General features: G+C 35.8%; 1 protein-coding gene across 1 annotated transcript; it reads right to left on the reverse strand.

Annotated features, from left to right (window-relative positions):
- Positions 1 to 445: 445 nt before the first annotated feature.
- LOC110652729 (DEAD-box ATP-dependent RNA helicase 50) lies at positions 446 to 11,889 on the reverse strand. The gene is made up of 9 exons (XM_021808353.2): positions 11,481 to 11,889; positions 11,007 to 11,116; positions 10,511 to 10,876; positions 9,178 to 9,372; positions 7,908 to 8,095; positions 1,760 to 1,973; positions 1,428 to 1,559; positions 1,161 to 1,336; positions 446 to 1,057 (listed from the first exon to the last, which is right to left on the reverse strand). The coding sequence occupies exons 1-9, from the start codon at positions 11,701 to 11,703 to the stop codon at positions 820 to 822; spliced, it is 1,842 nt and encodes a 613-aa protein (XP_021664045.2). The 5' UTR covers positions 11,704 to 11,889; the 3' UTR covers positions 446 to 819.
- Positions 11,890 to 12,534: the final 645 nt, after the last annotated feature.

A 12,534-nucleotide genomic window follows, 5' to 3' on the forward strand; every position in this document is an offset into this window, starting at 1 on the left:
TAGAGAGCAATTCAGCTATTCCAGATTAGTCTAAAGGTTGTGATTCATAAATCATTCTTTGGAGCTCCAATCTAGTTGTGAGCTAAAGAGGGTTTTGTAGCATGTTTTGTAGCATGTTTTTCACAACTTGCTCTCTGCCTGCCAAGGCGACCAAATCCCTTCGGTAGTTCTTGAATAATTTGTTTTTGTTGCTGTAAAGCCCTTTCGTGCTGCACGTTGTTTTCAGACGCAAGAGATTTCTCCAGTTTCCAGCATTTTCTTAAGGTCTTGAACTCAAGCTCTCTGCAATGGAGATTGTCTAGTTTAGGGAGGGAGGTTGGATAATTGGAATGTTTTAGTTGTTCCACAGGTTACATACAAGGGAAGCTTGTATATGTTTAGTAGACAAGTAAACCAGAGAAAATGGGAAAGAAATTCAGAGAAATATAAGGCAAAGAGAGAGAAATAGCGTAAAGAGAGGAATTCTTAGTATTATTCTCACTATTGAACTAATGAATTACAACTGAGCTATATAGAGTTGTGTACAAAGAAATACAACTGCCTAAACAGAATTTGAACTAACAACTAACTGATTCAGTAATTCTTTAACCAACTTTTACACAATCTGACTTTAACTTAGATCTAACAGCTTAAGCATCCTTTACTAATTCTTCTCCATTGTATTCATTTTGTGCTACCAGGTTCTGTTGGACATGTACGTGAGCTATCAAGAACATAGAGAAGCAGGCACAAAAATAAACTATGAAAAGATAGTCATCATCTAACAGCTTAGGCGGCATGTACATTGATTATCAGCTTCTTTGTCCAAACATTCAGCATTTAACTCATAAGCTCATAAGCAGATGGCACATCATGCAATGGGTGACCTTTTCTGTTTCTCTCAATTATCCTCTGTGCGAGGGAAACTTGCTTCCCAACCCCAAAGACAAATGCCTTGCCCTTTCCTGTGGCACCTCTAGCAGTTCTTCCAACTCGACGCACATATTCACTTGGATCACGTGGAAAATCAAAGAGTATAACATGATCCACACCAGTAAAATCAATTCCACGTGATGCTCTGTCATGAATTAACAAAAAAAATCCAGATCACTATGCTATGTTATGCTTAGATGTAAGGATAAGGGGTTCAGTAATGTCAGGAAGAAAAGTTATGACAGTACCTATCCGTACAAACCAAAAATAAAGAGTTTTCTCCTGGAGGAGAATTCATGAACTCTGTCATGTTTGCAAGCCTTGATTCTTTTGCCAGTGCAGCATGGAAAGGTAGAACTCGAATATTTGTTCCTTTTCTGTCAAAGCGTTTTAATACATTCTCTACTTTTCTGCATGTCTCGATCTGTAGATTTAGGAGGCAAAACATAATGGGAAATGGCTTCAATAAATAATATATGAAAATATTGGTTCCACTCATTGGGAGCTCAACTTACCTTGTTACAAAACACAATTGTCTTGGAAACAGGACTTTGCTCCATAATCCGCAGAAGAGCTGATTTCTTATTGAGAAATGCTGTATCGGGTGTCCTTTCTGTCCCAATTTCTCCACTGCAATCCACAAGAACCTGCACATACAAAACTAGCAGTTAATTTTTATTATATTAAAAATGTCTTCAGCACATTATGAACTTCTAGTACTTGTGAAATAGATAGCACAGCATTTTAAAAAATGGCTTTTTTCCTTCTCTGTCTTTCTTTCCTCTTTCTTGCTTGCTCATGAAAACTTTCAGTACTTACGGAAAGGATTGGAAAATTGAAAACCCACCTCTTCAAGCCTGGTACTTGTGCGATGCATACCAGGTCCCATGATCACTTCACAATCAGGAAAGATCTCAACAAGCTTGTTATAAACATCGACTGGTAAAGTTGCAGTAACGAAAAGATATTGTGTGGCAACTGGTGAAGAATTCATCAAGCTGTTTAATGCAACCTCAAAGTCCTCATCATTAAACAGTATATCGACCTCATCCAACACAACACTGCAACATGAGATTTATGTCAAATGTTTAGGTTTGGCAGAGTATATCATAAAAGTTTATGTAACTTTATGATATACGCAAGCCCTGGTGACCGAACTATTTTTGTCAGGACCATAATTTATCAGGTCAGTTAAGTAGATGAAAGGCGCATTTGACACAATAGTTTGTCAAAAATTAACAAATCAGCAAGACCAGAAATCAGATTGTAGGTCAAGCCACACGTTTCATCTGCCCTACTGCTAGTTTAGTGTGTAAAACATATTGGTGTATGTTATAGATTGGTGTTTAGATGGGTGGACTAATCATAAGATTTGAATACGATAACTGAAATCTCCTGCAGAAAAGCTTAGCTTAGCAATGATAGCATAGCTGTACACAAAGGCATGGCACAAGATGGATTATATATAATAAGGAAATCACTTTTATTGATTGCTTGTAATGGTCTTTTAATTTTAAATTAAAGAAGTGTACACATTTTTTTTATCTGATTAGATATATGAATGAATGTTAATTTCACAAATGTTGATGGTAACTTATTTGAGGTGGATTTGAAATAACATGTTTTTATAATGATATATCACCACTTAATATGCTTTTTGAAAGGAAGAAATGGGGGTAAACACTAGGAAATTGGGGAGGAATTTACTTTTGTGGGCAATGACACCAACCTAAACTTCATTTAAACTAAACATGATATGAAAAGGAGGCAATATTGAAATGAGGTTACCATTTCAGATTTGTTAGCTGTAAGAATCCTGCTTTAGCTAGGAATGCCAAACGTCCAGGCATCACTATTAGAATTTGAACACCTTGTTCTAGATTTTGCCAGTTGCGTTCTCTAAGAAAATCCACCCATTGCAACCATAGAACGTGTTATGGAAAGTCAATCACTATGTTATGAAAAGTCAATCACTATATTATTTCTCTATATATTTTGTATTCTGTATTCCTATTTAGGATTTCTTATTTAGGATTTCTTCCTAATTAGTAGAACACAATTATAGGAATCAATTATATATATATACCCATGTACAGATTAATTGAAATCAATGAGAATCATCTCTTTCTACATGGTATCAGAGCAGGTCATCAATCTAGGGTGACTATTTGTTCTCACTACCCAGCTCAGGAGAGACCTTGGCCACCGACCGGCCGTTTCAACCCCGATCAACATCGCCGGCATCGTCTCAACCCCCTCATTCCACCACTGTGTGCTGTTGCCTGATCCAGTATAACTATTAAAGGACTTCTGAGGTTTGGCTCTCAGATCCTATTTTGGTATTTGTTTGATTTGTGATTTTGGGCTATTTTGCTGCTATAAGCACTTTGGATTAGCGTTTCGGTTAGTTTTCTTTGTCTCAACAAATGGCAGACAATAAGAATGTTATTTCTGATGTGATTCCGGTGATGACTAAGATCACGGAACACAAACTTAATGGTTCGAATTACCTGGAGTGGAGTAAGACTGTTAGGGTCTATTTGCGTAGCATTGATAAGGATGATCACCTTACTAAAGATCCACCCACTGATGATACACGACAAACTTGGCTAAGGGAGGATGCTCGGTTGTTTTTGCAGCTTCGGAACTCGATTCATAGTGAGGTAATTAGTTTAATTAATCACTGTGAATTTGTTAAGGAATTGATGGATTACTTAGATTTTCTGTATTCTGGTAAAGGGAATATCTCCCGTATTTATGATGTTTGTAAGGCATTCTACCGTCGAGAAAGAGGATAAGTCTCTCACGGCTTATTTTATGGATTTTAAACGGGTATATGAGGAACTTAATGTATTGTTGCCTTTTAGTCACGATGTGAAAGTTCAAGAGCCCAACGGAGCAATCGTCGTTATGAGTTTTCTTGCACGCCTTCCTTCAGAGTATGAGACTGCTAAATCTCAGATCCTCTCCAGTTCTGAGATTTCCTCTTTGCATGAAACGTTCACACGGGTACTTCGTACAGAGAGTACTCAATCTTCACAGCCTGCCAGTAGTGCTCTTATTAGCCGTAATCCAAATGGATAACAGGGTAATAGAAGAGGAAGTAGAGGAGGAATTACAGCAATGTAGTAATCAGCGTAATGGAGAGGCTAGTTCTAATCAGACTCAAGAGGAGTCATTTGTTATTATTGCCATGAGCACAGCCATACAAAATATAATTGTCGCAACTTCATAGTAAAAATCAGCGATAAAAGATGGCAAATATGGCGTGAGAATTCTCTGATATCTTCCTCTGAGAAAACTATTTTGGTATCTGCAGAGGATTTTGCACAATTTTCCCAGTATCAGGCATCTCTAAAGCCTACCAGTTCCCCTGTCACTGCGATCGCTGAGTCAGGTAAATCCACTACATGCCTTGTGTCTTCTTCATCCAAATGGGTTATTGATTCTGGTGCGACAGATCACATGACAGGTAATTTTAGTCTTCTATCTGCTTTTCAGTCTAATCTCACTTCCTCTCATTACTTTGGTGATGGTTCTACTTCTTGTGTCATGGGTTGCAGGCTGCGAATCCGACTTCGTCAATTTCTTTGTCTTCTGTTTTGTGTCTACCAAATTCTCTTTTAATCTACTTTCTGTTAGTAAACTTACTCGTACCTTAAATTGTTCTGTTTCCTTTTTTCCTGACCAGTGTTTGTTTAAGGATCTTACGACGAAGTAGATTATTGGTAGAGGACGCGAGTCAGGTGGTCTCTACATTCTGGAAAATCATGTACCGCGGTCGCTTGTTTGCTCCAGTACCTTAACACCTCTTGAAGTTCATTGTAGATTGGGTCATCCTTCTTTGTCTACCATGAAGAAGCTGTGTCCTCAATTTCAGTCTTTATCAGTACTAGAATGTGAGTCGTGTCAGTTTGCAAAACATCATCGTTTGCCTTCTGTGTCTAGAGTCAATAAACGGGCTTCATCTCTTTTTGAGTTTGTTCATTCTGATGTTTGGGGTCCTTGTTCTGTTACATCTAAAACTGGATTTCGTTATTTTGTTACTTTTGTTGATGATTACTCTCGTGTTACCTGGTTATATTTAATGAAGAATCGTTCTGAGTTGTTTTCTATCTTTTGTGCTTTTTGTAATGAAATCAAAACTCAATTTAATATTTCTGTGCGCATATTAAGAAGTGACAATGCCATAGAATACTTTTCAGCATAATTTCAGCTTTATACGACACAAAATGGCATTCTTCATCAGTCTTCCTGTGTGGATACCCCATCCCAAAATGGCGTGGCCGAAAGAAAAAATCGTCATCTTCTTGAGGTAACTCGTGCTCTTCTTTTTCAGATGAAAGTATCTAAACACTTTTGGGCAGATGCAGTTTCTACGGCATGTTTTTTGATCAATCGTATGCCGTCTTACATCATTCCAGGATATTCCTTATACTACTTTGTTTCCTACAAAATCTTTGTTCCCTATTGAACCCCGTATTTTTTGTTGTACCTGTTTTGTGCGTGATGTTCGTCCACAGGTTACTAAATTGGATCCAAAATCTCTCAAAAGTGTCTTCCTTGGGTACTCCCGACTCCAAAAAGGGTACTGTTGTTTCTCTCCTACTTTTAATCGTTATCTTGTTTCTGCAGATGTCACATTTTTTTAGTCCACTCCATTTTTTCCTCCATCATCTGTGTGTGAGAGTCAGGGGGAGGAGGATGATCTCTTAATATATACTGTCCAACCAATGTCTAGTCCTCTCCCACGGCTGTTCATACATTTCTAGACCTACTCGACCTCCCGTTGTTCATGTTTATTCCAGGAGATTGGAGATTCCTGACTCAGATCCTCCACCAGCTACTTCGTTGGGAGATCCTGTACCTCATAATGATCATGATTCTGATCTAGACTTACCCATTGCTCTTCGTAAAGGTAAACGTTCATGTACTTACCCTATCTCTTCTTTTATTTCTTATAATCAATTGTTTTCTTGTTATTGGTGTTTTGTTACTTCTTTAGACTCTGTTCCTATCCCTAATACTGTTGATGAGGCACTGTCTCATCCTGGCTGGTGTGATGCTATGAAAGAGGAAATGGAGGATTTAGATGCTAATGGTACATGGGAACTATTGCCTTTGCCCACTGGTAAGAAAGCTATTGGTTGCAAATGGTTATATACAGTAAAGGTAAATCCTGATGGTTCTGTGGCTAGGTTAAAAGCACGCCTTGTAGCAAAAGGATATGCTCAGACATATGGGGTTGATTACTCTGATACTTTTTCTCCTGTAGCTAAACTTACTTCTATTCGCTTGTTTGTCTCTTTAGCAGCTATATATGATTGGCCCCTGCATCAATTGGATATCAAGAATGCTTTCCTTCATGGTGCTCTTCAGGAGGAGGTGTATATGGAGCAACCACCTGGGTTTGTTGCTCAGGGGGAGTTGGGTAAAGTTTGTAGGCTTCGGAAGTCTCTTTATGGCTTGAAACAAAGTCCTAGGGCATGGTTTGAGAGATTCAGTGAAGCAATACAGGAATTTGGTATGCAAAAGAGTAAGTGTGACCACTCAGTATTTTATAGGCAATCTGAGGCTGGTCTAATTCTCTTAGTAGTCTATGTGGATGACATTGTCATCACTGGGAGTGACTCTGCAGGTATTTCATCTCTTAAAACCTTCCTCCAAACTCAGTTTCAGACCAAAGACTTGAGATTGTTAAAATATTTCTTGGGTATCGAAGTTATGAGAAGTAAGAAGGGTATTTTCTTGTTTCAAAGAAAATATGTCCTCGATCTATTGACAGAGACAGGAAAATTAGGTGCTAAGCCTTGTAGCGCACCAATGACTCCAACTTTATAATTGTTAGCAGGGGATAGTGAGTTGTTTTAAGATCCAGAGAGATACAGGAGATTGGTAGGAAAATTGAACTACCTTACAGTCACTCGTCCTGACATTGCTTATGCCGTTAGTGTGGTAAGTCAGTTTATATCTTCTCCAACTGTTGCTCATTGGGAAGCCTTGGAACAAATTTTGTGTTATCTGAAGGGCGCTCCAGGAAGAGGTTTGCTATATGGTAATCATGGGCATTTGAATGTTGAATGTTTTTCAGGTGCCGACTGGGCTGGATCTAAGGTTGACAGGAGGTCAACTACTGGATATTGTGTTTTTATTGGAGGAAATTTGGTGTCTTGGAGAAGCAAGAAGCAGAGTGTAGTTTCTCGATCTAGTGCTGAATCCAAATACAGAGCCATGGCACAATCAGTATGTGAGGTAATGTGGATACTTCAATTACTAGATGAGACAGGTTTTAAGATCTCCATGCCTGAGAAATTGTGGTGTGATAATCAAGCTGCTCTTCATATTGCTTCTAATCCGGTGTTTCATGAGCGGACCAAACATATTGAGATTGATTGTCACTTTATTCGTGAAAAGATTCAACAACAGATCATCTCAACAGGACACATAAAAACTGGAGAGCAGTTAGGAGATATTTTCACAAAAGCTCTTAATGGAGCTAGAATTGACTACATTTGTAACAAGTTGGGCATGATTAACATCTATGCTCCAACTTGAGGAGGAGTGTTATGAAAAGTCAATCACTATGTTATGGAAAGTCAATCACTATATTATTTCTCTGTATATTTTGTATTCTGTATTCCTATTTAGGATTTCTTATTTAGGATTTCTTTCTAATTAGTAGAACACAATTATAGGAATCAATTGTATATATATACCCATGTACAGATTAATTGAAATCAATGAGAATCATCTCTTTCTACAGAACGAAATGGAACCCCATTCACAAATGTTGATGGGAATTTATTTGGGGTGGATTTGAAATAACATGTTTTTATAATGATATATCACCACTTAATATGCTTTTTGAAAGGAAAAATAGGGGGAAAACACTTGGAAATTGGGGAGGATGTTACTTTTGTGGGCAATGACACCAACCTAACCTTCATTTAAACTAAACATCATATGAAAAGAAGGCAATATTGAAATGAGGTTACCATTTCAGATTTGTTTGCTGTAAGAATCCTTCTTTAACTAGGAATGTGAAACGTCCAGGCGTCACTATTAGAATGTCAACACCTTGTTCTAGATTTTCCAGTTGAGTTCTCTGAGAAAATCCACCCGTTGCAACCATAGATCGAAATGGAACCCCAAATTTTGATATTGACCGGCAATTATTCAAAACCTGCAGAAGGTTCATTTACTTAAAGAAATAGCCATAGTGCTTTAAAAAAGAGGATTTGAAAGACACAGAATTCTAAATTCTTAGATAATACATGAAAATTTGTGCCGACACACACACATACACACAAATAAATTAAAAAAAAGAGGCAACTCTATGGGGAAAAACAACGTTATATTCTAACAGAACAGTGTTCTCGTTGGTGTACTACTTCATGAGTTCTCGGTGTCCAATTGGCAGCTCTGCTGTGTAACTCTATTTGATAACTTTTACTCCTCCTTGCTTGTCTTATAACTACATAGAAATTCAAGCCATTTTTTGCAGTCCCACCTTCAAGCTTTCTCGACCTTGATTATGTTCTATTCACAACATAGATTCAGGTCATGCAAATTATTTAAGAATTTAGAATTTTCTCTGTCAACCTCATGACAAGTTATAGATCCATAAAATAATGAAAGAATAATCAAGCACAATTTATTAACTCGCATCCAGAAGCTGGCACCAAAGAGTTTTATATTCCATGAGTTGATATTGAGAATGTCATGCTATAGTAGAGATGGCAAAAAAGAAAGTACAATTCATTAATGTTAAGAATTATGACTCAAGGAGTGTGACTATCAAACTAGCAGGCTATAGGCTGAATTGGGCTCTCCATCACCAAAATGGCCAAAGCCATATTTGTTAGGTTTGCCAACACTTATATGCCCTTTAATTTTCTTATACACTACCTATATGGGACTTATTCCCAAAAATGATATTCCAATACTGCCCCTCAAGTGGCAATCGAGACAATTGATTGACACTTGAAACTGAAACGCAACGGTAACACTGGAAAATTAAACTGAAACCAAAACCGGACCAGGCTATAAGCTAAACTGGGCTTGAAACTAGGCTCTTCATCACCAAAATGGCCCATTTTGGTTAGGTTTGCCAACACTTATATACCCTTTAATTTTCTTGCACACTACCAATATGGGACTTATTCCTGCAAGTGATATTCCAACAATTAAAAAATGTTTTATGAGAAAAAAGATGAGAGATCACAGTAGACTGATTTGAGTTGGCTTAAGCACAAAAGCATCCACCTGAGATGCCAGCTCAGCAGTTGGCACCATGATAAGTACTTGAGGACTTTTTGAAACAGATTCACCAAGTCCTTGGAGTTCTTCTAGCCTGAGGCGTTGAATTATAGGGACCAGATATGCCAATGTCTTTCCTGATCCACTTTGATCTGCTATAACACAGCTCTTCCCTTCAATTACAGGTGTAAATGCCATGGCCTGCAATTATCCAGATGCACAAAATATGTAAAAGTCACAATTGATAATAGCATAACTTTTATAAGGTGTGATGTGAGATCTCTAACAATATTAATCCAATCCACTTCCACAAAATTAAAAAAAAAAAAAAAAAAAAAAAAAAAAAAAAAGAAAAGAAAGAAGAAGAAATTGAATGCAGCACTCTAACAGGCTTTCAACTAAATACTGCTGCATGACATTGTAAGATCTAGTCTCTCTCTTCTGTAAGATCAAAGGCCATTTCTTTGTCTTCAAAAATTGAAACAACACCTACTTTAGTTTCTCTCTTTCTCTCTCCAATAACAACTATTTTTATTCAATAGCTCATCTAAAAGTACTTTGTCACTATATTTTTCTCATTTTAATATGATTCAACAAAATCAAAACTGTAAACCATGTTTATACAATTAGCTAAAATTGCATCATATATGCCTCTCGCAACAAAATTTCAAAATATTACCAACAAATATTTTCAAAACCATGCTAATAAGAAAGAACATATAAATACAATTGCATTACTACTAGTGAAAAAATAATAGCATCACCTCTAAAACTAGCATCTATTTTAACCTATACCAGAAAAGCTACTCATTGGACACTGAAATGAAGAGGAACTAAAAGGGTATTCCAGTGCAAAAGGCTAACAATCACACTCAGAACCAACCGAAAAAACAACCAAAAAACTAACACCTAGAAAGCAATAATTAAGGCAGCATTTGGTTCAACCTAAACCAGGAGCTTTGCAACATTAAGGCAAGACAAGTGGAGGAAAAAAGCACGTGCTTATCAGCATGGATGGATATGAAAATAGTCAAGCAATGATCTTTAAAAACTCAACCAGAGAATTTTCTCCATTGTACCCATTTCCTTTCTTTTTGTTCTTTTTTTTTAATATTTCATTCTTTTAATTCAGGGGAGGGCAGGAGGGGTTGCTTAGATATTATCAGAACAGAATCTAAAGGCTGGATAACTTTTAATAATCACCCATTGAATTAAACTAGTCAGAATTCGAGGTCGACTTTTCAGATAGAACATTTATTTGGAAATGGATCAAACAAGATCTGTTTTACAGACGCAATGCAATTCGGTTCTTGGTCAACAAGACATGTTATTGATGTACCTGAATATGTGAAGGGCGTACGAAAAACTGCCCCTTCAAAGATTCAATCATAAAGCAAGTGCATCCCAAATCTTTAAATGATTTTCTACTAAAGAAGTCATTGTCAGCAGAAAATTTTTGCTGTTGTTGCAGAGGTTTTGTTGATTTGGATTTGAGACTATGAACGTGACCTACGTTGCCCCACCCTCTTGAGTAAGAAGAACCAGCAGGAGCTGAACGTTTTGGTCCAGCTCTTTTGGGGAAAGATCTTTGAGAATCATCTTGCATAATTTCATAATCCAACATCTGATGTTCACCGTGTTTGAAATAAGCATTCGAAGTTTTCGTGTCCTCCCTCATCCCAGTTACCATTGTCTCTCCATAAGTCTGCATCAATGAAGTTTTGACATAATTTGGTCAGTTATGAGATTAGGCAGAATCTTCTTTTTCTCCATAGAATCTGATTTAGTATCTGAGCCATAGACTTATCAAAATGTGCATACGCCTGTTTAGTTACCTTTTCCTTCACCAGTGAAGATCTTTTCATTAGAACTTTTAACTTGTGTGCTTTCAGTTTTCTGAAACTAGAAGGCGTTGGAGAAGCACTTTTTGTGGTACTTACAATGCCTGTGAGCCCACAAAATAAAATTAAACCCAAGGAACAGTGGGAGTGTAAAGCGAAAAATTTTAGTTTGACCTGTATTTTAAGTTTTTGAGTAAGATAAGATGATGGTATAAATGTCATGTCAGCCATTGTAATTTCAATTGGGAAAGATGGGTAGTAAATCAAATTGCTAGCTCAAAAACAGTGTTCCCAAATTCAAACAAAAATCATTGAAAGGAAATAACTTTTTGATGGATTTCAACCAAAACAAATGATTATATACCTAAATTCTCAAACTTTTTTTAACTCAACAAACATAAGAAGGGAAATGAGATGAATAAATTAAACTAAAATTTGACAAAGTTGAGAAAAGAAAAGAAAGTGTACCTGGAGAAGCATCTTTGTCATCCTGGCTCGGAAGATGGGAGCAAGTGCCATCAGCATCATCGAGCTCTGGAACAGCTTGAAAGGGAGTGTTCGAAGCGAAAACCCTTTTACTGCTTTTCAAATCAAAACTGAAGAATACGCAACTGTGACTGTGGGAGCCAATGATTTGAGGCCTCAGGTTTTTTAGAGGATGAGGAGAAGGAAGAGCACCCATTGCCAGCATCTCTTCCCACACTCTTCCTTCGTTTTCCCTCGCGTCTTCTGCGCTCGCTATGGAGAAAGAAAGTTTTCCTTCAAGCCGCCGGTAAGAATATCTGTTGCATATCCATGTTTAGTTACTTCCGCATGTTATTGTTTGATCATTTTGTGTAAAATTTCTTATGCTATATTTTTTATTTATTTAGCCCCATTTATTTTTTTTATAAATTTTATTAAAATGTAAAAATATATAAGTATAAATATATATTATTAATTTAAAAATATAATCAAATTAATCATTTTACCTAAACATTGCATGATTTATTTATTTTTTATTTTAATACATAATTTAATATTTATTTTTATAAAATTTTATTTTTTAAAATTATATTATAAAATTTTGTTAATTATAAAATTCTTAGTTAATTATATTAAATACAATTAAAATTTTTATTAAAATTTTGAATAATTATATTCTTATTAAAATTAAATTAAATTTTTATTTTTAATAATGATCAATTATTTCACTTTAAATATTTCTCTATAAAAATATAACAATATAATATTTTTGCAATATAACTGTGATTAAAAAAAAATTATATGTTATTAGAAATAGTTTATCCATAATAATTATAATAATAAATATATTCAAAAATAAAATCTTATATATTACCATAATATTTCAGAAATAATAATAATAATAATTTCTTAATTTATAATTTGCATTTTATTCTTCCCTCTTTTTTTTCTTCTTTTTTCAAGGTCTTAAGTTTGTTCTTTTAAATTAAATTTTTTATACTTCTCAGCAATTACAAATCCTCATTGTTTAATTTTCCTATTTAATATTTTGTATTTT

The sequence above is a fragment of the Hevea brasiliensis genome, chromosome 10 (genome assembly GCF_030052815.1).
Source record: "Hevea brasiliensis isolate MT/VB/25A 57/8 chromosome 10, ASM3005281v1, whole genome shotgun sequence".
NCBI classification, from domain to species: Eukaryota; Viridiplantae; Streptophyta; class Magnoliopsida; order Malpighiales; family Euphorbiaceae; genus Hevea; species Hevea brasiliensis.

Excerpts from the sequence above, each read along its gene's own strand:
- LOC110652729 (XM_021808353.2), bottom strand. The coding sequence starts at position 11,703 with ATGCTGGCAATGGGTGCTCTTCCTTCTCCTCATCCTCTAAAAAACCTG. Across the intron at positions 10,877-11,006 it reads CTTCACTGGTGAAGGAAAAG|ACTTATGGAGAGACAATGGT; the intron begins GTAACTAAACAG and ends TCATTGATGCAG. Across the intron at positions 1,560-1,759 it reads CAAGTACCAGGCTTGAAGAG|GTTCTTGTGGATTGCAGTGG; the intron begins GTGGGTTTTCAA and ends TTGTATGTGCAG.